The sequence below is a fragment of the Podarcis erhardii genome (assembly GCF_964252035.2).
Source record: "Podarcis erhardii genome assembly, chromosome: 3".
Lineage (NCBI taxonomy): Eukaryota > Metazoa > Chordata > Lepidosauria > Squamata > Lacertidae > Podarcis > Podarcis erhardii.
The window spans coordinates 98,221,271-98,246,036 of NC_138507.1; the positions used below are offsets into that span (position 1 = coordinate 98,221,271).

At 43.9% G+C, this 24,766-nt stretch overlaps 1 protein-coding gene across 3 annotated transcripts in view; it reads right to left on the minus strand.

Annotated features, from left to right (window-relative positions):
* Positions 1-18,682: 18,682 nt before the first annotated feature.
* RPS6KC1 (ribosomal protein S6 kinase C1) overlaps positions 18,683-24,766 on the minus strand; it is a 96,475-nt gene continuing 90,391 nt past the window's right edge. For 2 of the 3 annotated variants that reach the window (XM_081854563.1, XM_081854564.1), the window contains 2 exons: positions 23,788-23,883; positions 18,683-20,848 (listed from right to left, as the gene is read on the minus strand). In XM_081854563.1, coding sequence (XP_081710689.1) covers positions 20,738-20,848; positions 23,788-23,883 — 207 coding nt within the window. In that variant the 3' untranslated portion in view covers positions 18,683-20,737. The remainder of the gene's footprint in view (positions 20,849-23,787; positions 23,884-24,766) is intronic. The other variant, XR_014154534.1, reaches the window with a different exon arrangement.

Below are 24,766 nucleotides of genomic sequence, written 5' to 3' on the forward strand. Positions count from 1 at the left end.
ATGCACACCCAAGTAAAAGAGATCAGTGCATCATAAGAACCTCAGACAGAGGGTAGTTTAAATACTAACTGAATGGGCAAAATGCCTTCTCGTACTGTGGGTATGAGCAGCTGCATTATATTGGGTCAAACCATTGATCCATCTGTTCCAGTACAGTGGTACCTCGGGTTAAGTACTTAATTTGTTCCGGAGGTCCGTTCTTAACCTGAAACTGTTCTTAACCTGAAGCACCACTTTAGCTAATGGGGCCTCCTGCTACTGCCGCGCCGCCGGAGCACAAAATCTGTTCTCATCCTGAAGCAAAGTTCTTAACCCGAGGTACTATTTCTGGGTTAGTGGAGTCTGTAATCTGAAGTGTATGTAACCTATCCTTCCAGGATAGGTGTCTGTACCTATCCTTCCAGGAAACCCATTGACCAGCTACTAATCAGAAGCCTGGAGACTGAAAATTTCTGTGTGCCCTACAGTTTGTTTCAACAATAACATATAGGTCTCAGCAAGGCAACATATTTGTGTACCTTGATTATGTTTCTCCCCTGCACAGCTCAAGCCCAGCTTTGTCCCCACTACTCCCCAACTTAGCAACCCATTTGATAGATGTACAAATCACAATTTGATTATGAATACAGTACTCTGCAAAGAGAGGAGAAAGTGGAGGCCATGAAAGGAATAGGGGACACATTTTATTGACAACAACTTTATTCTCTCTTTTGAAGCTGAACCAGAATAGTAACAGGACTCCCCCAGCTGTGCCCAAGTCCAGTGCCACCTAGAGACCAAACTGTATCATGACACTATCCACATAGTGACTTAGTGGCATCACATGCAGGCCAATCAATCAGTGGTCTCCAGGGCTGGCTTGGTTTTCTCAGGAATACAGAGAAGTTTCTCCTTGAGGTTGATCCTGAATGGGAAGGCTGTATGTTGGTACAAAATGCAGGGAATTTGCATTGCTAGGAAGTTCATAAATCAAGTTCTGTGCATTTATATACTGCCTGAAGGTTCTACAGAAAGGAGGAATAACTCCAAAATTACATTTCCATTGCTTTCATTTAGCTGTCAGGACATGAGAACTTGCTAATGGTCTTCCTAGGTTCTTCTTGTACATAAAGTCACCCGGGAGACAGAGACAGAGAGAGAGAGAGAGAGAGAGAGAGATCACCACAGGAAAGCAATGGGTGGTCATGCTGCTTTATATATTTGAAATAATTTACGCTGCCTTTTCATAAAATATCCAAGATGGCTACTCATGACAAAAACTGATTTTTAATAAGGGTTATCAACAGCAATCTCAAGCAGTAGAACAGCAAATAAAATCCAAATGACCGACACCTTAAAGGCTAAAAATATAAGAGTCAATGAAGCATTTTTTTAAAAATCAACAAAGGCCTATACATTAATAATACTAGGGGGTGGGGTAGAGTGAGGATCAGAAAGTACTAGAAGGAATTTAAAACCCTTCCTACAAACTCAGTGGCTTTCTATAAAGAAATGTCTTCTACAGTTACTGATGCAGAAGGTCATGAGCAAGGAATCAAAGTGGGTCTCCTTAGGGAGGGAGTCAGAGTCTGTACAGTGGTACCTCAGGTTAAGTACTTAATTCGTTCCGGAGGTCCGTTCTTAACCTGAAACTGTTCTTAACCTGAAGCACCACTTTAGCTAATGTGGCGCCAGAACACAATTTCTGTTCTCATCCTGAAGCAAAGTTCTTAACCTGAAGCACTATTTCTGGGTTAGCGGAGTCTGTAACCTGAAGCGTATGTAACCTGAGGTACCACTGTACTAGGCACAGAAAGACCCTCTCCCTGGTCCCCATCAAAGCATTGGTGGGGTACATGGAATCAGAGTTAGAAGGGACCTTGGAGATCATCTAGTCTAGGTGTGGGGAACCTTTGACCCTCCAGATGTTGCTGAACCACAACTCCCATCAGTCCCAGCAAATGTGGCTAATGGCTAGGGCTGATGGGAGTTGTAGTTCAGCATTAACTGGAGGCCAAAGGTTACCCACATTTGATGCAGTCCAGCCCACTGCCCAGTGCAGAAATCTTGCAGCCACAGCATCCCTGGCAGATGGCCACCCAGAGTGTACTTCAGTATCTCCAGTGAAGGAATGCCTTGACACTGCACAGAAAACATAGAAACTACTAGTTCCTTTATAGGTCCACCATTGCCAGATGATGTCCACATTGCTTTGGCTCCAAGATGCTTCTTCTATCCTTCTGGATCTGCAAGAATGCTATATTGATTGATTGTAGTTATATGCCATCCAATCCAAAAAGGGTCAGGTGAGTAAGGGGGGAAGTAATAAATATATTATTAAAATAATATAAAGCAGAATGACATTGAAGCAGAACAAAACAGCATTAAAATCCCACACATAGACACTTGAGGCCTTCTCGGTAGTGGCACCCTCCCTGTGGAACTGTTGGTTTCTGCTCTCTTCACTGTGCAGCGAAGTGCTTGTCACAAGACAGGTGTTTACATTCCACAGTCAGCGTACTGTTGGAGGTTTTCCCACGGGAAAGGGAGACTGGATGTGATGTACACTGGTTTCCTGTTTTTCACTGTTCTTTGCAGTTCAGTGTGTGTTTTTCTCTCCGTGCTTTAGAGGAGAGAGGATGCTTTTCTCTGCTCCGGCAGAGGCAAGATGTTTTTCTGTAACATACCAGCTTTGAAGTGTAAATAAAGCAATATGGAGTATGTGGCACGTACTCCTCATCCTTCCGCTGTGCACGGGACACTGCATATCAACAACATTTGGTTATGGGCTCCAGAAGTCGAATCGGAGTGCCGGCAAAGGATCGGAATGCAGAGGGACAGATCGGACGATATCTCTGCGCGTCAAGATGATTGATGAGGTATGTGCTACTGCTCCGGGCAGCCTGCCAGCTTCTAATTAATGGCTTTATGGCTGGACTTTGAACTTTTAAAGCCGTTTGCCGGGCAAAGTTACTATGCGGGGAAATCGAAAGTAACTTTTAAAAGTGCTCTTGAAGTAAAGTGCTGTTGAAGCTGCAGCAGTGTCGCAGCATGAATTTAAGACAGCAGAGAGGACTTTCGCTTTTGAACTTGCCTTTGGATTGAAGCAGCTGTTCATAGATGCAACATGTATAAAGCAGCATGATTTAAAGCTGCAAAGATGATGCAAAAGGCTAATGCCAGAGTCATGATGGCTAGTTGCAGAAGGCTGGCTGAGGCAAGTGGGGAATTTGATACCACTGATCAGCCAAATGCTCAACTCACAGTAGCCAGTGATACTGCCATGATTCAGAATCAAGCAGATCGCCGGGGTGCTGGCTGCATGGGCAAGGGGGAGACTTCACAGACGTCATCCCATAGTGCAGTGGAACCACCAGATGGCGCCAAAGCTTTGAAGGCAGTGAAATGCTACTCGTGTGGACGTCTAGGCCATATGAAGAGGGAATGCAAATATCCCAGGGCCAAGACAGAGCAGCGCAGCGGAAGCTCATCGCGTGGAAGAGGCCAGAGCAAAGGCAAAGGTCCAGTGTCCAGGACAACGCAGCACAAGGCAATGGTCTCACGCTTCACTCCAAAAGTTGCAGAGGTCCAGAAGACGTCTAGATCTTTCTTCGTTGTTGATTCAGCGGCGACCCACCACATGTGCAACGATAAGCGACTGTTCGTGTCTTTTACACCGCAGGAAGGTGCGATTCACCAAGCGGATGACCACACAATCCCTAGTAAAGGCTACGGAACTGTTGTTCTTCACAGTTTGGACTTATCGATACAGAATGTGCTTTATGTGCCGGATGCCAAACATAATCTGCTCAGCGTTGGACAGCTGAATGAGCGGAATATTGACGTTTCCTTTAAGAACAAAAGGTGCATCATCACAAAGAAAAATGATTATGTATTGTATGCTGAATATGTTGATCGTTTGTATGTTTTGTATTATGATGATGTTGTGCAGGATGACACTTGTTGCATTGCAGGTTCTAACAAAAGTTTGCATGCAGAATGTATTCACGATTTTCATCGAAAATTTGGTCATTTGCATTTTGAGGCAGTATCTAAGATGCCTGCCTTGGTTGAAGGTATGACTATTAAACCCTGCAGGTACCACATGAAGTGCAAGGCATGCGCAGCAAACAAGGTGAAAATGGCTGCGAAAGGTAAGGTGTCTAGTAGGCAAGCTACAGAACCATACCAAATTGTTCATGCTGATTTGGTTGGACCACTAGCGCCCTCTTTGGGAGGAAACAGGTACTTCATGGTTCTCATTGATGCATTTTCCAGGTATATTTATGTGTACAATCTCAAGCAGAAATCAGAGGCTTTTCCTAGGTTCAAGGAATTCTGTGCTTGGTTGGAAAATGTGCATGGTAAGAAGGTAAAGACTCTTTTCAGTGATCGCGGGGGAGAATTCACTTCTCAGCAGTTTGAAGCTTTTCTGACTGAGAAAGGAATTCAACACGATTTGTCTAGTCCTCGCTCGCCATGGCAGAATGGACTTGCGGAACGAGCAAATCAGACATTGCTTCAAGGGTTAAAAACCTTGCTGCATGATGCAAATCTTCCAGAGAGTTATTGGGCCGAAGCTCTCTCATGTTTCACTTACAGTTATAATCGCAGGTTATCTTCAGCGATTGGTTGTACCCCGTATGAGAAGATGTTTGGCAAGAAGCCATACATCAAACACATGAAAATTTTTGGTTCTGACATGTGGGTTCACTCACCACAAAACTCCAAGTTAGACAAGCGTGGATTGCATGGTATCTTTCTAGGTTATCAGAAAGGGTCTTACAGAATAATGATGACTGACTCAAAGACAATTAAGCTCACAAGAAGTGTTGAGTACAATGCCAAGTGGGGGGAGAATGTGGGAATTTTCCAATGTTATCCTGATGACAGTGATGAGACTGAGGATAGTCAAAAGCAACCGCAACAACCCACACCCACTGATGAAGGTTCTGATTCTGAGTCTGAAACTGAATCGGGTGATTCAGAGGATTTCGAGAGTGCGAAAGCCTCTATGCGACCCTCTGAAAGCTCTGATCAAGAATTGGAGGAACCATTGTTCACAATAGGCCACTTTTCTCCCAAGAAGGAAGAGGAGAGTGTTGAAGACCTAAGGCTAATTCGCAGATCACAAAGAGCCACAAAAGGCAGACCTCCAAAGAGATTTGCTGATGAGTTTGCTAAGATAGCAGTAACAGCTGTTAAAAGCTCCAAGAAGGTATTTGAACCTTCAAGTTTCCAAGAAATCCAGGATTTGGATTCAAAGGAAGCTGAGCCATGGTTAAATGCAATGAAGGCTGAGCTTGATTCCTTGGAAAGGAACAAAACATGGGACCTTGTTCCAGTAGTTCCAGGAATGAAATTGCTTGGAAGCAAATGGGTCTTCAAAGCGAAGACTGATCAAAATGGCAAGATAGTCAGACACAAAGCCAGATTGGTAGCCAGAGGTTTTGCACAGGTACCAGGTGAAGACTATCACGAGACCTACTCACCCACAGTGAGGTATGAGAGCATTAGGCTTATGCTCAAGCTAGCTGCAGAGGAGAATCTACACATTAGTCACCATGATGTAAATACAGCTTTTCTGTACGGATCTCTAGATGAATCACTTTATATGCTTCCACCTGATGGCGTACAGGTAAAACAGGGATTTGTTTGTGCTCTGAAGAAGTCCCTTTATGGTCTCAAACAAAGTGCAAGGTGTTGGCACACAAAACTCACTGAAGTATTGTTTTCTCTAGGTTTTAAGCAAGGGAAAGCTGATCCATGTGTATTTGTCAAAGAGGAGGGGCAAAAGAAACTGTATTGTTTGTTTTATGTTGATGATCTTTTATTCTTTTGGAAAGATGTCACAATGTACAATAACGCCCTAGCTCAACTGAAAGAGCACTTTGACATGAAAGATCTTGGTGAGGTAAACAACTACCTATCTCTAGAAATAGAGAGAGATCAAGATGGTAACATTCTAGTACACCAGTCACGGAAAATTGCTGATGTGTTAAGCAAACTGAACCTGATGGATGCTAACCCTGTAGACACACCGATGATAACAGGTTACCAGGTAGATGACACTGAAGAAGCATTTTCTGACACTACACTGTACAGAAGTGTGCTAGGCAAGCTAAACTTCATTGCCAGATGTTCAAGACCAGACATTGCTGTTAGCTGTAATTTGCTAAGCAGACAAGTCAACAATCCTACTGTTAAGGATTGGAAAGCTCTGAAACGCATAGCGCGGTATTTGAAAGGCACTATGCATTACAGACTGAGATTTAACAATCAGAAGTCTGGTGGTCTTGAGATATTTGCAGATGCAAGTTTTGGAAGTGACACTACAGACAGGAAAAGTACGTCTGGAGTTTGCTATATGTACAATCAGGGTGTATTTGATTGGTCATGCAAGAAGCAAACAACAGTTAGCTTAAGTACTTGTGAAGCTGAACTGAACGCACTGTCTTATTCACTTAAAGATTGTGAATGGTTGTTACAATTGTGCAAAGACATGAAAATTCCTGTCAAATGTCCAATCCAGGTTTACCAGGACAACAAAGCATGTTTGGCTTTGCTGAATTCTGAAGGTTGTAAGCAAAGCACGAAGCACTTGCAATTGAAGTTGCAACATGTTAGGGAACGTATTCAGAAGGGACTCGTAACGGTGTCCTATATGCCAGGTAATGAAATTCCTGCTCATGTATTGTCCAAGATTGTATCAAGGGATCAACACTGTACCTATGTGCAGAAGTTGGGTTTGTACTGATATTGTATGAACACGCTGCCCAGTGATGTTCACAGAAAGGGGGAGGATGTTGGTTTCTGCTCTCTTCACTGTGCAGCGAAGTGCTTGTCACAAGACAGGTGTTTACATTCCACAGTCAGCGTACTGTTGGAGGTTTTCCCACGGGAAAGGGAGACTGGATGTGATGTACACTGGTTTCCTGTTTTTCACTGTTCTTTGCAGTTCAGTGTGTGTTTTTCTCTCCGTGCTTTAGAGGAGAGAGGATGCTTTTCTCTGCTCCGGCAGAGGCAAGATGTTTTTCTGTAACATACCAGCTTTGAAGTGTAAATAAAGCAATATGGAGTATGTGGCACGTACTCCTCATCCTTCCGCTGTGCACGGGACACTGCATATCAACAACAGGAACACCCTCCCTTCAGATGTCAAGGAGAACTACATAACTTTTAGAAGACATCTAAAGGCAGCCCTGTATTGGGAAGTTATTAGTGTTTGATGCTTAACTATGTTTTATATATGCTGTAAGCTCCTTAGGGATGCAGGTGGCGCTGTGGGTTAAACCACAGAGCCTAGGACTTGCCCCCATTGAGCTCCCGTTGCTTTATCCCTGCTCCTGCCAACCTAGCAGTTCGAAAGCACATCAAAGTAAAAGTAGGTAAATAGGTACCGCTCCGGTGGGAAGGTAAATGGCGTTTCCGTGCGCTGCTCTGGTTTGCCAGAAGCGGCTTAGTCATGCTGGCCACATGACCCGGAAGCTGTACACCGGCTCCCTCAGCCATTAAAGCGAGATGAGCGCCGCAACCCCAGAGTCGGTCACGACTGGACCTAACGGTCAGGGGTCCCTTTACCTTTTAATGCATTTTTAATGTTGCACACCACCCTGGAATCTTTTGATAAAGGGCAGTATATAAACGGAATAGAGAAATAATAATAATAATGGGTCTCCTCTGAGTAGGGTCAAACATTGGCTACAACTCGATGAGTTGGATCCAGACGACAGCGCTTCGATTAGACCCATTAAGATGAATGAGCCTTAAAGGTTGAGTCCCATTGATTTTGATGGATTTCCTCTAAGCATGACTAAGTCCAGATCCAACCCAGTGTTGTTAAACAGGGCACCCCGACTGGCATTGGAACAAGGCTGTCATCTCTAATGGAGTCTAGCCTCTTTGGCAGACAGGGCACAGGTGATGAGTTGGTGCCGTGCTAATGTAAAATGCCGTAAGAACAAAAAGAAAGCTGTGCTGGATCAGGCCAATGGCCTGTCTAGTCCATCATCCTGTTCTTGCAGTGGCCAACCAGATGCCTGTGGGAAACCTGCCATGACTGAGTCAAACAGCACTCTGCCCACCTGCAATTCCCCAGCAACTGAGTATTGCCTCTGGCAGTGGAGTTAGAGCACAGCTATTGCAGCTAGTAGGCTTCCAGTACATGGATTTGTCTAATCCTGGGTAGTGATAAGAGTGAACAGAGCTTGCATCTCCCACAAGTCTTGTTAAACTTAGTTTTCCCTTGCAAAGCATGCTATTAAAAACGCCCCCCAGAAATCCTTGCTGTGTTATTGTTCAGAGAAACTCTTTAGGCAGACAAGACTTGAACAAAACAGAACACAACCGCCCCCACCAGCACCCAGTAAAAGCCCGGAAGCAATGGCATTTCTGGTTTGCACCATGAAAACAGGTGACATTTCTCTACCCTTCCCCATACATACCTTGCTCGGATCCAGCTGGGTGGCAGAAATTTAAATGTCTGTCGTTCAAGGGAAAAGTTTATTTCATCCAACAAAGAGGTTGTCTCCATCAGAAAAGTCTCGTCCCTATCTGAAGACACGGGCGAGCTGCATTTATAGCGGCATTCTTTTATTTTTATTTTTATTATTCAGCTTTTCGGTAGAAATGTCACCTTTTTCAAGCAAGCTGTTATCGTGTGTTTCCCAAGCCAAACACATGGCCTCTAAGGAGAGAGGGGTTTTTGGTGTGTTTTTTTATCTCTCCGTTTTGAGCTATTTGTGTTTCTCTTTCAAGGAGCTCCATGCCTTAAGGCACCTGCGAAAACAGTAACGTCGCAAGAAGGTGCAGTTATTTGAGATGCATCGGGATGGGATGTTCAGTGGCGCGAGAACAGGGGAAGCATCCCACAACACCAGTCACCTGACCTTGTAAGCTGCATCTCTAATGCAGGCCATTCCCCCCACACACACACAATGCCAGCGCCACTTTTCTTCCGTTCGCTCTTTGTTCGCACAGTTGGGACCACTTTCTCAAAGAGTCAGTGTGCCTGACAGCAAAATAAGCCACACGAAAGGCTCAAGAGCAGCCAGCACAACTGTCTGCGATGCCTGCCAATGAACCAGATGCTGCCACATATTGGCATCTGGGGTCTGGAACGGCTACCATGCTCTCTCCCGTTTGGCTAGGGATGCTGCTCCCGACTGCTGAAGGAGACAAAAAGGAGAGGAGGCAGAGGGGGGGAAATGGGGGGCCAGGGACATCTACAAAGGATCGTTTCGCTGGGGACCGCTTTGAGTTCGTAAGACCTGCCATTCGCCCCAAGTTCATCTATAAACATGCGTGGGAAAGCCCCAGCGCAGAGTTCTGAGCAGGGTTTTTGTCAGAGATCAGAAGCGCTCGTTCTCCGCATCAAAAGCTTCACGATCTTCATCTACCCTGAGACGAGGCCGCAATCATCTCCTGCTGGTCTCCACACGGCACACAGACAGGCAGAACTCCCTTCTAGTTTGTAGGGAACTCCCCTCTAGTTGAGGTCGGTCAAACATCACCCCTCCCCATTGAACTTCTGGTGCCTACTGAAGACTTTGAAAATTCAGCAGGCATTTTAACTGAATTTGGTTTTACAGTTTAACTGGTTCTTAGCGTTACTATATTGTTACTTGCAGGACACATTGGAAGCAGCCTTATAGCGAGTCAGGTTGTTGGTCCATCTAGCTCAGTATTGTTGACACTGACTTTTCCAGCCTCATTCACTCTTGGGGGTCCTTCTAGAGCCAGTGGATGGCAGAGCCAGAAGTGAAAGTGGGTGGGGCCAGCATCCAAAGTGGGTGGAGCAATGGATGTCACTCTTACTCTTGGTGACATTCCAACCACATAAAAATTTGAGATTACTATACTCACCACTCTCCAGGCAGGCAGGCAAGAAGCATTACAGTGGTACCTCGAGTTACAAACACCTCAGGTTACAAACGCTTCAGGTTACAAACTCCACTAACCTGGAAGAGTTACCTCGAGTTGAGAACTTTGGTTTTTTTTTAAATAATATTTATTAAACTTTCCAATAAAAACATACAAATACAAAACAACTACAATAAAGACAAACGCAAACAAAAAACAACAAGTATAATTTCAAAACTTATTTTCTCAACCTAATTTCCCCGACTTCCTCATACCTCACTGTTTTGTATTCTAGTTTCATTATCCCATCAGCAACTCCATTCCCTTATTTCCCAAAAGTTTTTTACTAATTCCATTCCTTTTCTTACTCTAATGTCTCTGAAAACCACAATATTTTTAAGTCCATGTCAATCTAACATTCCTTAATCTTATAATATTTGTTAAGATAGTCCTTAAATTTCTTCCAGTCTTCTTCCACTGTCTCTTTCTCCTGGTCTCGGACTCTGCCCGTCATCTCCTGGTCTCGGATTCTGCCCCAGGATGAGAATGGAAATCGTGTGCAGGCAGAGCAGCAGCAGCAGCAAGAGGCCCCATTAGCGAAAGCACGCCTCTAGTTAAGAGAGTTTCAGGTTAAGAACGGACCTCCGGAACAAATTAAGTTCATAACTAGAGGTACCACTGTATTGCCATTCAAGGACACATTCCAGCCAGGCAAAAGCACCTGAGGAGACAGAGAAGAAGGGTCGGTGAGATGTGTGGCTTCCAGGGGTGTGTGTGGCCGTGGCAGAGTCCCAAAGACTGGATTGAGAGATCTGGAGGACTGCATTTGGATTCCCAGGTCTGAGGCCCTAACCTGACCATAGTCTCTTCTGCCTCTTGTTTTGCCAACTGAGGAGAATGACTAACTGCATGCTTCCATGCCTCATCTCCTCTCGTAGTGTGATTTTGAGGGTCATTCTTTATCCAAATGGGCAGCACAGTACAAGGAAGGCATTAATACGGCTCACAGGGTTGCCCAGAGATCAAAGCCAGGACAGACTGAAAAGTTCTCTGCAAAATCACAATGACTCCAGAAGTGCTACAGAAATGATAAACAAAAGGGAGCAAAGGCGGCCGCTCCCTGTCCTTGCCGTATGAAACCTTGCCGGACAAAATGATGAACTAAACAGTTTCCTGCATATTAGTGCCTATAATTCAATTAATTTGTCTTTCCATCATATTTGGGAAAGAGAATTGCTCAGAAGTTCACGCGGTGCCAAGGCAAGACTATCCAGAGATGCGCCGCTTATTAACCCCCAGTCAAATTAGAAAGAGGTTTTGCATTGCCGGTTTTTCGAAAGAGCCTCTGACCATCACGACATCTGTTGTTTTCTTGGCTGGTCCTCCCCTAATTCAGTTTTAGGCTTCCCTAGCCAGATCATTTGCCAGCTGGCCAGTGTGGTTTACTTCCCCCAGAAGGGCTTTTCCCAAACCAGCCAAACCTAGGATCTTGGGTTTACAGCTGCAGAAGAATCGGGGTGATTGCCCCTCCTTCCTGTGCCCAACACAAGGCCAGATCAACCCTCCAGCAGGAGAGCTTTAATCCTCATTGAGCACTCGGCTGGCCAAAAAGATGGAGGTAGAGCTGCCTTTGGTGAATCATTGCCTGTGGCCCCCCAACAGCTGGACCACTGCCTTAAGCCATCACCCATCCACAGAAGCATTATCTATTTGATTCCCACTTTAGTCCTTGTTGGAACAACAGTAAGGACAAATGTAATTCATCCTGCACGGCAACGGACCCACGACTGCTGCTAACACCAACACCAATACCATCCTGGAACAGCTGTGTGCTGCCTCCAGAGTCAGAGGGAGTGGGCCTCTGGATGCCAGTTACTGGGGGACACAAGTGGGGAGAGTGTTGTTGCCCATGTGTCGTGCTTATAAGGTCCCCATGGGCATCAGCTTGGTCACTGTAAGACCAGGATGCTAAACCCAATGGGCCTTTTGTCTGATTCAGCAGGACTATTGTTCTATTGTATTCTTATTCTCTTTTTGGGGGTGTATGGGATGTTAGGGGAGGGGTAGCACCTCTGGTGGGGGACACGCTATGCTCCTTCTGGAGTAGTTTGCCCACCTTCAGTCCCCATCCTACACTCAGCTCTCACCTGTGCCTCCTAGAAGCTGTCAGCATGCGACAGCAGCCACACCCCAGGAATGGCTTCGACTGGTCAGCTAAAGCAAGTGAGAGGAGCTGATGGGTCTCAAACCCTCAGTGAGTTATGGAATTCTCCTGTATGTGAAGACAGATTCCAGTGGATTGAGCGGAAAAGACCAACAGTGTGTCCAACAATCAAGAAGATGGTTTCTGTATGTGCTGTAGAAGGAAGTGAGGGGCAGATGGGGCTCATCAACCTGGGAAGGTAGCCAATCTAAGAGAAGGAATACTCTGATCCTAAACCTCTGCTGCCTTCAGGAAAGGCTAAGTAGTAAACCCTCCACAAGAAAGGCTAAGAAAAGGCTAAGTAGTAAACCCTCCACAAATCAGAATTCAGATAAGTACAAATTTATCGCCTATTGTAAGGCGGAAGCTCTTAATATTAATTATAAAAAATCGAAAGTCCTTCACTTCACTCGTTCCCGCAAACTCAAGCTGGAGCCGATTAAGATCACAGGTGGTTACTTAGAAAAGGTAAAAGCCTTTAAATACCTAGGCTTCATATTTACTTATAATCTCTCCTGGACCACCCATCTACAATCTGCTTCTCTTGCTGCTACCACGACCTCTAATGCCATTGTCCGATTTTATCACCAGAAGGGCGGCAAACACCTTCCAGCAGCAATTCAAATATTTAATGCCAAAGTTGTCCCTAAATTATTATATGGCTGCGAAGTATGGACTACAGCAATATCAGGCAACTTGGATCGCCCACTTCACATGTTTCTGAGATCTCTCTCTGGCGTCCCGAGATGTGTCTCAGGTGCAGCCCTACGACTTGAGTTTGCCCAGCCCTCAATTGTAAAACGAGCATGGAGTCGAGCCATTTCCTATAGCTCCCACCTACTAGCCTCGGATGCTCGAATTAGAGGTGGTTTCTCCAATCTGATCCTAAGAGACATTCATAATTCTCCTTGGAAAACTACAATTAATCTCAAATTCCGCTCTCTTCTCAATTTGAACTGCAAAACTGTTTTTAACTTAGAGTGTATTAGCCCGGTGGCCCTACCTCTAATCAAAAAGAAGCTCCAACAACTTGACTTCTCTAACACAGCTTCCCATGCTAGAGGGCCGTGTTCAGGCTTAGCCCTAGCTATTCCACCCCCTGAAAGGATCCCTCTATACTGCTTCACAATTCCTTCGGAGGCTAAGCGAAGGGCCTTTACCTGTGCCCGTCTCAACTGTTTTCCTACAGCAGTTCTGTCGGGTCGTTACTCCAGAGTTCCCATCGCAAATAGAACATGCACCTGCAATGACACGGCTCTGGAGACTATGGAACATGTAATGCTCTTCTGTCCCAACTGGACAGATGAAAGATCTCGGTTTCTAACTCCTCTCGTGAACAAGCTTCATCTCCCAATCCAGCCTTGGATAGTGTCCCTTCTTCTGCAGGATTCTGACTGTTGGATTACCGAGATGACAGCTAACTTCCTGCTTAGTGTGATGAAGAGGAAAACGGCACCAACTTCTTCTTTAATACCACAGATGTAGTCGATTCGTCGCACACTCGAACCTGTTTTTGTACTCTGTCACTGGATGTTTTAAATCCCCTGTTACTTTTGTTACCCCCCCCCCTTTTTTTTTTCTTTCAAAGTATTTCGCCCAGGACGACATCCACTTTTATTTCCCCACCCCCATTTTATCTTGTTATTTCTATGTATATTATGCTATGGCCACGGCTAATGCAATAAATCGATATCGAATGTCAAAGGATGGCTATGTTTTTGTTATCATATTGTTTCAGAAAGTGCAACTTTGATAAGTTCAGCTTTCAATACATAAATCAACCCCACACCCCTACTGCTAATCCAGGAGTTGTGGGTGCATCGCTTTCTTTCAGTGTTGCTATACAACACTGGTTTAGTGGGACTTTCCAGGGTAAATTTCCACAGGGCTCTTTTCACATATTGCTTACACGTGTTTAACCAGACCTTCCAAAAAAACAATGCCTTTTGGTCTGGCCAGCTGACTTGCACCAGAGCACCAGACCAAAATACAGGACATTCCAGGATCCAATCAGAAGCTGGGAGTGGTTTCTGTAATTCCAGGATGTTCCACTTAAATTGGAATGGTTGAGCAATATGGTTTAACTACTATTTTTCTACGTGGCCTGAACAGAGGGTTAGCTGAAGCCTACCCCATCTCCATTGCAGATAGGAATAGCCATTATTCCAGGGCATGTCCCACCATCCAAATGACTGCATCATGTTGACACAGAGTCTGGCCAGAATGCATTTTTTAAAGAACTTCTTCCACCTTTTCTGTTTTGTGTCAAGCACCAAGCAAGGAGAAGACCCTTCAAGGTGAAAGTGGGAAAAAAGGTAGGCTGGGATCTACATGTAGAGTGCTAGATCATTTACAGTAGATCAAGAAGAGTTTCTGACAATTATTTAAAAACAAAAAGGCATTTTCATACTTACGCACCCACCACCACCACCACCAAAGAAAACTAGTTTGATTCTTTGATCTGCAGTAATTCTGATGGATGCTCTCCAAGTCATCTGATGCCAAGCTATTCTTTTGAATCTGTCTCCAGGGAATGCACCGTGAAGTTCTGGATGAAAACAAAGTAGATCCCACAAGCCTAAAGTCTGCCCACCCCACCTGAAGACATTTGAGGTGGTTAGAGAAAAGAATTGCAACTGTGGGGAACAGAGGGCCCTTCCCCGTCTTTTCCAACACAGTGTGTGTAAAACACTGCAGTCTTAAGCCATAAGGCAGATAAAACTGACAGAAGTGCATGATAAGTTCAATTTTACACTGGTGCTTGCCTGCTTCATTCATCGCATGTGCCTGGGAAATGTGAGAGAACGAGCATTCAGCGCTTCTCATTTAGATTACAGTCATCTCTTGATTAAATCTCCTTCTGAACAGCAGTATATTGTAACTTTTTTAAAAAAAAAATTAAGTATTGATGGCTACGAAAGCAAATAAGCTCTCATTTTATTACTTAAATCACTCTCATATATCTTGCCAAAGAGGAAGTTCCTGTTTCTTCAGCTTTCCATTTGGCGTCCTTGAGAAAACAATCAGAATGACATTCACAAGAAATCTACAGTCACTTGAGTTCCTACTCCCTCGCATCTTGTTTAGTCTAAACGTGTTATGGGAAGAACCTGCTGGCCTCCCTTGATGCAAAATCTACCAACTGGAATCTCTTTGTAGGAACTTTTTAAAGGACTTCATAATTTGCAAACCAACTGAAGAGTCATTTAAGGCTATGTAACAGAGGGACCCACCAGACACCCTTTTTCTTGCGCATTCATGATGACTGGGGTGCATGACGGCATCAGGGCACTTATGCGCAATCCCACTTCCAACACTGTCTGCACCTGCAAAAGTCTGGGGGTTGGACATGTTGCTTTGTTCCCAATGGGTGCATGCCTCATTGACGGCATAATTTGTGGCAGTGGGGAAAGTTTTCAATTAGCAATAATTGTGCCTTGGATTAACCTCATGGTCTTGTTGAAGTCCTGTAACTCTGCATACCACAAATATTCAGGGTCGGGTGCCTGTGGGGGAATAATAAAGTGGAATGATGCGTAAATGCGCCAGTATAAATCCAGCACAACTATTGTTCTGTTATTGACATGGCTGTGTACACACCATACGTTTAAAGCACCATGGTACCACTTTACACAGTCATGGCTTGCCCCAAATAATTCCGGGAGCTATAGTTAAGGGTGTTGAGAGGTCTTAGGAGACCTCTGTTCCCCTCACAGATCTATAGTTTCCAGAATGGTTTAAGAAATCCCTCTTCACAGAAAATTCCAGGAATTGTAGTTTTGTGAGGGGAATAGAGGCCTCCTAACAACAACCACTGGGTTTTCAATGGGTCTGCCCCAAGTATGACTTTGTTAAACACCACCCTTTATATTTTATTATTGGATTGTGGTTTCATATTCTACACAACTATGGAAATTGATCTTGTAAGGCTGACATTAAAATCTCATACAGAATAATAATTACAAAATGAGAAGGATGCAAGTGCAGAACCATTTTGTTTTGATTTTTTGAAGAGAATACTTCTTGTACCACAATGCGGTAAAAGACCAACCATTCCAATCTGTTATCATTACTGTCCATCAAATCAATCCATGGATTGTGGCCTTCAGAATGAGATCCTCTTCCAAACCAATGGGGGGGAGAACACTGCTGGAAGGAAACACTATATTTCTCTCAACTTCAGAGATTTCCTCACCTCTCAGCACAGGAAGTTGTTGCTGCAGCTCACCTGAGAGACTTCCTGTTATGTAGCCATGGAATGGTTTTGCTCAAAGGAAGTTTTGGAGAATGATGTAATCTTGGAGAGCCCTCCATCGTAGTAATTCTACTGGTGACCTGGTTGCAGCCTACAGTGTTATTACAGTCCTGTGGCTTGTGTTTATATCACAAGGGAGAGAGGGAGTGGGGAAACAGGAGCAGAATAATTTCAAAAGAAAAGAAAAAAAGAGCTTCCAGATTTCCTTTGCTTAAATGAACTCTTTTCCTTTTCCATATTATGTGACCACGCAGTCCTGGCACCTAACAGATGCAGTCTGTTCAGATGAACTTGGGGGACAGCCCATAAAAATCCAAAGTTGACCCATGAACTAGGATGAGCAGTGAGAGTTGTTGAAAAGCCTGAAAACTCCTTTACCAAAAGGAATTTGCCCTTTGTTCTCCGGATAAAGCTGGGGGGAAAGAATGCATAGGCAAGAGATATTAACGCATCATGGTGTAAAAGCGCCCCAGTGTACTCTACAAATGTTTGGAGGGGCTGGTGATGTTTTGCTTTTACAAAATGAACATGGTGGGATGACCAACCTGCATATCGGCTAGTTATTTCTGTTCCGATTCTCACTTGTGAGTGAACTGACAACTTTGCCCATCTTGCTGGAGACATTTCCCTGGCAGAGAGAATTGAAAAGGAGGGATGGGGAGGACATTGAGTTCACATTTAAAGGCGACTCAATCAAATCCACACTTCCCGAAACAATGTACAAACCAAAACACGGCCATCTTTAGACATCGGCACTTGACTCTCAATTTTGCAGTGCAGTTTTCCAGCCAAGTAACATGTACAAAAATGCTATGGTAATGTGTGTATAAAATTGCATATTAACATGAAAAAAATGTGTTATATGTGGAGAAACTGCTTTGCAAAAATGGCTATGTCAGGCAAAATTGCATGCCAAATTGTGTATGGGGGGGGGGGGGACCGCACTAAAAAGCTGCTAAGTTTTCATGAGGACTTAAATTTGAAAATGTAGAGTACAGAATTTAAGACCAGTAAAATGAGAAACTGAGATTAATATTGATAGATCCACCCATCTGAAAAATGCTCCTTTCTTTGCTGTGACCCTTCTCAAAGTTGTAGGCTTCACCTTTCACTTTGAAAAGTGGGTTTCTCTAACCCGTAACCAATTTCTGGAGAGAACTGCTTGAGGCTACGATGACAGCAAGTCTCACTTACACATGCAAATATATAGCAGGTGGTAATCCTAAGGCTTCAATCCTTGCCAAACATCCTGGGGAGAAAGCAACACTGGGAATTACTTCAGAGAAAATGTACACGGGATCAGTTGATGTGCAGAGGCTGCGACAAAAATGGGAACTCCAAAAAGGAACAGGAAGCAGAAACAAGAAGTAGCACTTCTGAATTCTAAACCACTGTTCTCTGAATTTCCCTGAAGAAGGACCAGTAGGGTATGAAGCACAGAACTTCATTTTTGTCTACCCCCCACTCCCACCCTGGTTGTGGGTTGTTGTTTTTCTTGTTGTTATTTCTTGTTTGCTTCTACTTTCCATTTGGAAGCTGCAGACAGCACCAAAAGTGCAGAAACAGTTTCTGCAGGTATGGTCGGGAAGAAGTCTGATTCAGTTCACATTTTAAAGGCAAACTTATCTAACACACACTTTCTGAGGGGCAAAGCGAAACACAGCCAGCCTTTGAAATCAGCCCTTTTGCAATGCAGTTTCTCCAGCCAAGTGATGGGCACTAGTGCAAAGTGTGTTACTAAAATGTGTGCAATAGTGAAAATAACACACGGGCATGCATTATATAAGGAGAAACTGCTTTGCCAAAATGTGTCTGTTAGGCAAGGCTTCATGCCAAAAAACGTGTACATGAGGTGAAAATTCACATTAAGAACTAGTTCCTTTTTTTAAAAAAAAGGCAAACTGATGAAGAAATGCAGAGAACTGAACTTGAAGAATGAGAAACTGAGAGATACTGAAATGGACATATTTGCCCATCCTTACCCAGAGAGAGCAAGACACCTGAAACCCACCATGCTGGTCTTTCCATGTGCTGCCCTGGGGTGTAGCAGTCTTCTGAGTACATCAAATACCTCCCCCAAAGCTTTCAAAACATTGGGCTTGCACAAGAGAGAGCAGTTCCCAGTTGCTTATAGTGAACTGAAGGGTGCCTGCACCAAATATCAACAGGGTGCATGCCAACATGCGGGTGGTGACAGCTCCCAGCTTTGGAACGCCTTTCCTTCAAAGCCAAAGCAACTCTCAGGTGCAATGTTGAAAAGCATCTTCTGCAGCACGCACTTAGCAATCTGGGAACAGCGCAAGAATATCCTCATAGCAGTTTTTATCTCTGAAGACTTTGAATTTGCAGCCTCTGTGAGTTATAAATTTAATAAAACAAAAGCATTTTTTAAAAAGAAAATCTCTTTATTTAGATAGAAATATCAGCTTTTAGAGTGCTTTATTTCCCCCACTCCCTTCCCCCAAAACATCTGCAGCCTGCAGTATCGTCTCCTTTTTTTCTCCCTCTGGCAAAATTACCAACATGTTTTAAGTACCAATGGCAGAACTACCACGATTTTTATGGACTTAAGCAGTTGGTAGGCCTACAACCCACCTGAAACAGCTTCTTAGTGAACAATCTGTTTGAAAAGAGTGATTGTTTTCCAGGAAAGGACAGCCATCTTCTTGTGGACAGCCCATACATGTAGTTAGAAACTTGCCCACAGCAAGTGCCATGGAATTCAAAATGGTAGAATGCTGTTGCATATGGAAGGCTTCCAATGTGCTTCTTGGTGAAGCAATTTAAGATGACCCCATTCCAAATCTAAGCACGCCAATTTGGAGGCTCTCTCCTCCTTAGGAGGGATGCACATAGGTAAGACACAAACACACATTTATTGGGTGTTTCTGAATGAAGAAACAGGGCGGCAGTGGAATCTAGGAGGCGGCAAAACGACATTTTTCAGAATTAATATGCACATGCAAATAGATTGTGTTGTACATGATTCCATTTTGCAGGTGGGATCCTGCACGGTTCAGCATTCCCACATGAAAAAAAGAAAAAGCCAAAACAAAACACCACAACTGTCTTTTCCCATTAAAAAAATCCCTTCTTCTTTAGCTCGGCAGGGAGGGCCAGCACTAATGCTTGATATGTTAGCTTTCCATGGTGACAGAATCACAGAACTGTAGAGTTGGAAGGGACCTCAAGGGCCATCTAATCCAACCGCCCCCGCCCCGCAATGCAGGATTCTCAGCTAAAGCATCCATGACAGATAGTTGTCCAACCTCTGCTTCAAAACCTCCAAGGAAGGAGAGTCCAAGGAGGTTCTGAAATGGGAAAGCATCCCAAAGGTTCCCCACCTGCAATCTGAGATGAGACAGGTAATGAATTCCATAGCACTTGATTTTTATCTGCCTCTACAGATGAGACCTAAAATAGCCTAAACAGGAATGTGGCAGCTTTGTTAAATATATATATATCCAAACATTTATATCTGCACACTTAGTCAGCATCTTCTTGCCTTGCCCCAAGTTCAACTACTAAAGCAATCATGATCGGGCTGAGAGATATCCTGTCTTGTAGTGACTTAAAATGTATAATTCACTGGAGGTTAGAGTTAGTGCTTTAAAACAAGCATTGCCAACCAACGTGCACAGGATAAGAGTAGCCGGACTGCCCTCTTCCATCTTCTGACAGATGTTAGGCAATCATTCTGGAGTTACATTACATGATGCTATGGACACCCCCTCACTCAGCAAACATACAGAGATATACATGTTACATGTCAAGTTTTGCAGAAACACCATAGCATTTTATTTAGCATATGTTATTAATAAGTTATTCTTCTCTCCATTCCCCAACCTCAGCTGCGTCTAGCTTAGGGAAGGAGTACATTGACACTATAAAAAGAGGGGGAGGGCTATTTCCAGCTGGCATATGCAAGAGGAGCTTGGCATGTACAACAGGAGTGCTGCACTTCCGTCATGACTTACAAGAGAAACACAAAAAGTGCATTCCATTATACGTAATCCCCAAGTGCCCAAACCAGATGGGATCACGAACACAGGTCGCCACCAAAAACTTCCAGTTCTGTGTTGAGCTCCCCATTCCCATGCATTCTCCACCCCAATCCCAAACAGCTGCCAAAAACATGAAAAGTGGGGTGAGGAAATGTACAGCATTGTTTCTCCAAAACAGAACAAAGACAGAGAGTGGGGCATGATCAGCATCACATCTCATCCTGGCCAAAAAGGACTACTAAATACAGTGCCCATTAGTGTAGACCACACCTTAGTTTGGCCTAGTCCTCAATTCTGGCTGAAACTGTTCTCTCTTTGATGCCTTTCCAGTCTCCAACTTTATTCATCCTTGCCCAGAAGATCCGAGAACCTTTATGATGGCACCCAGCCAAGAAAGGTATCTGTAAACATGGGCAGTGGACTCGTCGCACCTTATCACTTTGTTAATTCCGCCCAGTCGATGGGGGCAAAAAAGGGGTGGGATTTTATGTCTTCAACTCCGGCAATTCCAGCACCAAGACGCTCCACAGCGTTGAACTGCAAAAGCTTAAGGCAAAATATACAGAGTTAGTATGAAGCATAGGGATAGAAGTGCTCAGCAAGCATACCAGAATGGACTTGGTACAGTCCGTGAGATTGCATTTATGATTGTATCATTCCTGTAAGCTTCCCAGAGAACTTAGCTATTGAGCAGCATGCATGGCTCACTAGGGAAGGCATTCAACAAATGGGGAACTAGCATCGAAAAGGTCCCATCAGGGATCACCTCCAACTGGGCAACTCCCAGTGGCAGCAGCACCAACAGGTCCTCTGCTCCTGCCCATCATAGGGCCTGAGATGGTTGGTATTGGAGAATATACTTTGGTCTCAAGCCATTCAGTGGCAACTTCTAATTCCTTCTCTGAATTGCTGCTGTCTTTGCCCTATTAGTTGTGCACTTTGTTCTCTTTCTTCCATTATATCTGAGCCCTTCTTAAGCTTCTTAAGCTTTCTTCCATTATATCCGAGCCCTTCTTAAGCTTCACTTTGTTGGTACCTGCCTCCTCTCCAGTTCGTAGGGCAATTCCACACACTGTGTGGCAGCAGACACCAAGTGCTGGCTCAACAGGCAGCCACTGCCAGTCTTGGTCCCCCACCCCTGATTATGATGAACATACCAATTACAACCCCCATCTTAACAAACTTCATTCTTGTTGCAGCCACACTTTTAGGTGTATGTTTCAAAATGAGGGAAGGGGGAGAGTAATGTGCAAAGGAAGTCTTGGTAATCTTTAGAAACTAGTGATGCTCTAAAACCAAGTCTAAAAAAAATGGAGTAGCTGATTGCCAGAATTATGAAAACTAAGCAGCTTGTTTATTTTGCATTGAAGAACTTACAATATATTCAAGGGGGGGGGGGGGGAGCTGAATATATGTAGAAAGTGAAGCCAGCTCTTCATATCTGCAAATTCTGATGGAGAATGATTGCTTGAAAGGAAGTAACCAGCAAAGAGGCAGGAAAATATTTACCAAGGATAAAGGAGCTGAAGTTTACATTTTGCCATCTTATGAGACTGTCGCATTCTAAATAAACAGTTCAAAAGAATAAATTCGTTTCTGGGTTTCCTCTAAAGGACTGACTCCTGTATAATGCAACTCCCTACATCCCATTGTCATTTAGTAGTGCTCTGTATTCTTCTGGGCGGTGCGTCTTCAAATGCATACAACCCCATAATCAAAGTGAGAAATTTCGCCATAAAATGTATTCATTTGCACATCTTAAGTTGGCTCTGCCACTTAAAATCTCTCAAACCTCTCACTTGGTAGAGATAACTCGGAGAGCAAAAACAAGCCTCTCCTTTGTGAATATACATGAGCCGACAGAAAAACAGTCGCAGGCATTGCCATTCTGCTGTCCTTCCTGGAAAACGGAACAAGTGACAGCAGGTGGGAAAGTTAAGTGCAAAGAAAATTATGCTCTGAAGCTTTCTCCCCTTTCTGCAAGGAGAGAACTATAATCTTGGAAAGCAAATGCAGAATAAATTGTGCTGGATCTACACGGCTGGGAAACACACGGGTTTATTATGCTTTGCCGAGACAACCTTTGAGAAAGATCTTGTAGACAAAATGCCAGTCAAGTCAGCCTTTCCAAACTTCATCTAAAAAGATTTAGACATCCACATATAAATAATAATACCTCTGAATTACAGAATACTTAGTTGGCTAAGGGGGGGGGTGATTTATTTATTTTTTTAATGAGGTCACTGGTTTTGGAAGCTGTGTCATGAGACACATTTGGCATAGCATCTGCACACTGTTCCTCTCCTAGGCATTCTGCAACGGGCTGACCCAAGCAACCCTGTGAGGGGATGGAAGAGGAAAATTACAATGACAAATGACCAGCCATGCCATGAGCCCCTTTTTCCTTTTCCTGACTAAGCTTCCTCAAATATGAATGGTAGTTTCCTTGGATAGACACACAACAGAAGGTTGATTTACTAGCCAATGGGGCATACCCTTCGACCCAAAAGTCAGCCACGTGCAGCCTAGGGCTGGAACGCTTCCTCTAGGACACGGGTGACTTTGAACTTGGAGAGGAGGGAAATAGCAAATGGCCTGGCTTAAGAGGTCCCACAGGAGCTGAGCACTGCTATGTGTTGCTTTAATAAAGTTCTCGAAGATGCCAGTGGTAAAATTCCATTCATTTTCAATCTCTGTGTGTGCAGAGGGGAAGCACTCAGCCTTCTATGAGATTTTATGTACTGGATGAGCATAGTTATGAAGTATTACATTCACTCTGGTACAGTGGACAGGCTGCTTGCTATTGGTAGCTGCAGTAGTATTGTTTACTTTACTGCTGCTATTAATGTTATAATTATTATTTCAGTTTTTTACACACCCTTCATCATAAGGTCTTAGGGCAGGTTACAAAAATGTCATCACCATCATCATGTTGTTGCTGTTGTTGTTGTTTGTATCCTGCCCATCTGACTGGGTGGCTCAGTCAATATTCAGTATTAAATTCAATATTAAACAGTTCAGTTCAATATTAAAACAGTTTAACTCATACGAAAGGTGCAGGACTAGGGAGAGCCTGAAAATATATATGTCAGGTATCAAAGGGGTGGATCACCCACCGTGGATCAACTATTAAAGACCTATTTTTTTAAAAAAACAACAACACACACACACCTGATTTTCGCAGTAAATTCAGGCCACAGTTATACTTGCCATGACCACGGCTGTGAAGGTCCCTTATGCCAAACCCTCAACAACTCTTTAACCTCTTTCCAAGCTGAACCACCTTCACTTACAAAAATGTTCAGGAAATGCATGTCCATTTGCAGCTCTACACATGTTTATGGCTATGTGACTTTGCAGGCCATCCTAGTTAATCATTCATTTCTCAGCTCTTGGCTACGCTCCCCACCCCCCCACCCCCAAAGAATCACCAGCTGGCATGTATGTGTGTAGAAATCGCATATACAAATTCTCCAGGAATGTACCTGTTGAAGGAGTGATCTTGCCTCTTCTGAGATGTGATCTGGCACATTCAGACAGGTGTGGGTATTTATTCCTGCTGGGTGGCACTCCAGCAGAGTCTATAGCAAACCAACAAGAAACATGATAATATTGTTAATGTATATAGTGATATAATGATGTAAAAGAAGAGCAATGTGCACCACAGTGCTCTGCTACAGAACCTCTGCACATGTGTCTCCCAAACAGTTGGCTTTGGGAGTTTGGTCTGCTGAGAGCTCAATGTGCACGCTCAGAATCTCATTTTACATTCAGAGATGGAGAAGGACATGGTTCAACTTAGTATGCCATCGTGAATCAGGTTCACGGTTTAGCTCTAACCAGCAGAAGGACTGAGGAGAAGCAGAACAGCCCTGATTTCCTCTCCTAGCACCTGCACATGTTTAACCATGGTTTGGCTTAGTGTGGCGTGCAAACCAGATTACTGTCTTGCCTTTATCTGTTCTCTTCCTTCCTGGACTTCTACAAAGTCCCCCAAATACAAGAGTCAACATAACAAAATACAGGAGTTAACATGATATATCAGCAGACTGTGTACAATGGTCAGCCTAGAAGCCTGCAACCCTAGTTTACATCCTGCAACAAACATTCATTGTAAATTTTGCTCCCGTATGATACCTTTTCAAGAAGAACGTAACTTTTTCATTGTCCCTGGAAAGACTTTTGGTGCCATGAATCTTACCAGAATGGTCCGTTGTGAATTTAATTAACAGCGTCTACATTAACACAAGCAATGCTTCATTCTGCCCCAAGAATAGAGCATCCCTAGTGAGATGATCTAGCATCATCTGTTTGTCAGAATGCCTTTGCCTGTTGAAGAGTTCTGTGCAGTACAGAAGTATGCACCCTGCACTTCAGGTACTCTCAATAAAGAGATTGCTGATCTTCTCACAGTTTCTGTTATTTGCTATGCCCCTTTTGCTAAATAATGGTCAGAATGACTCA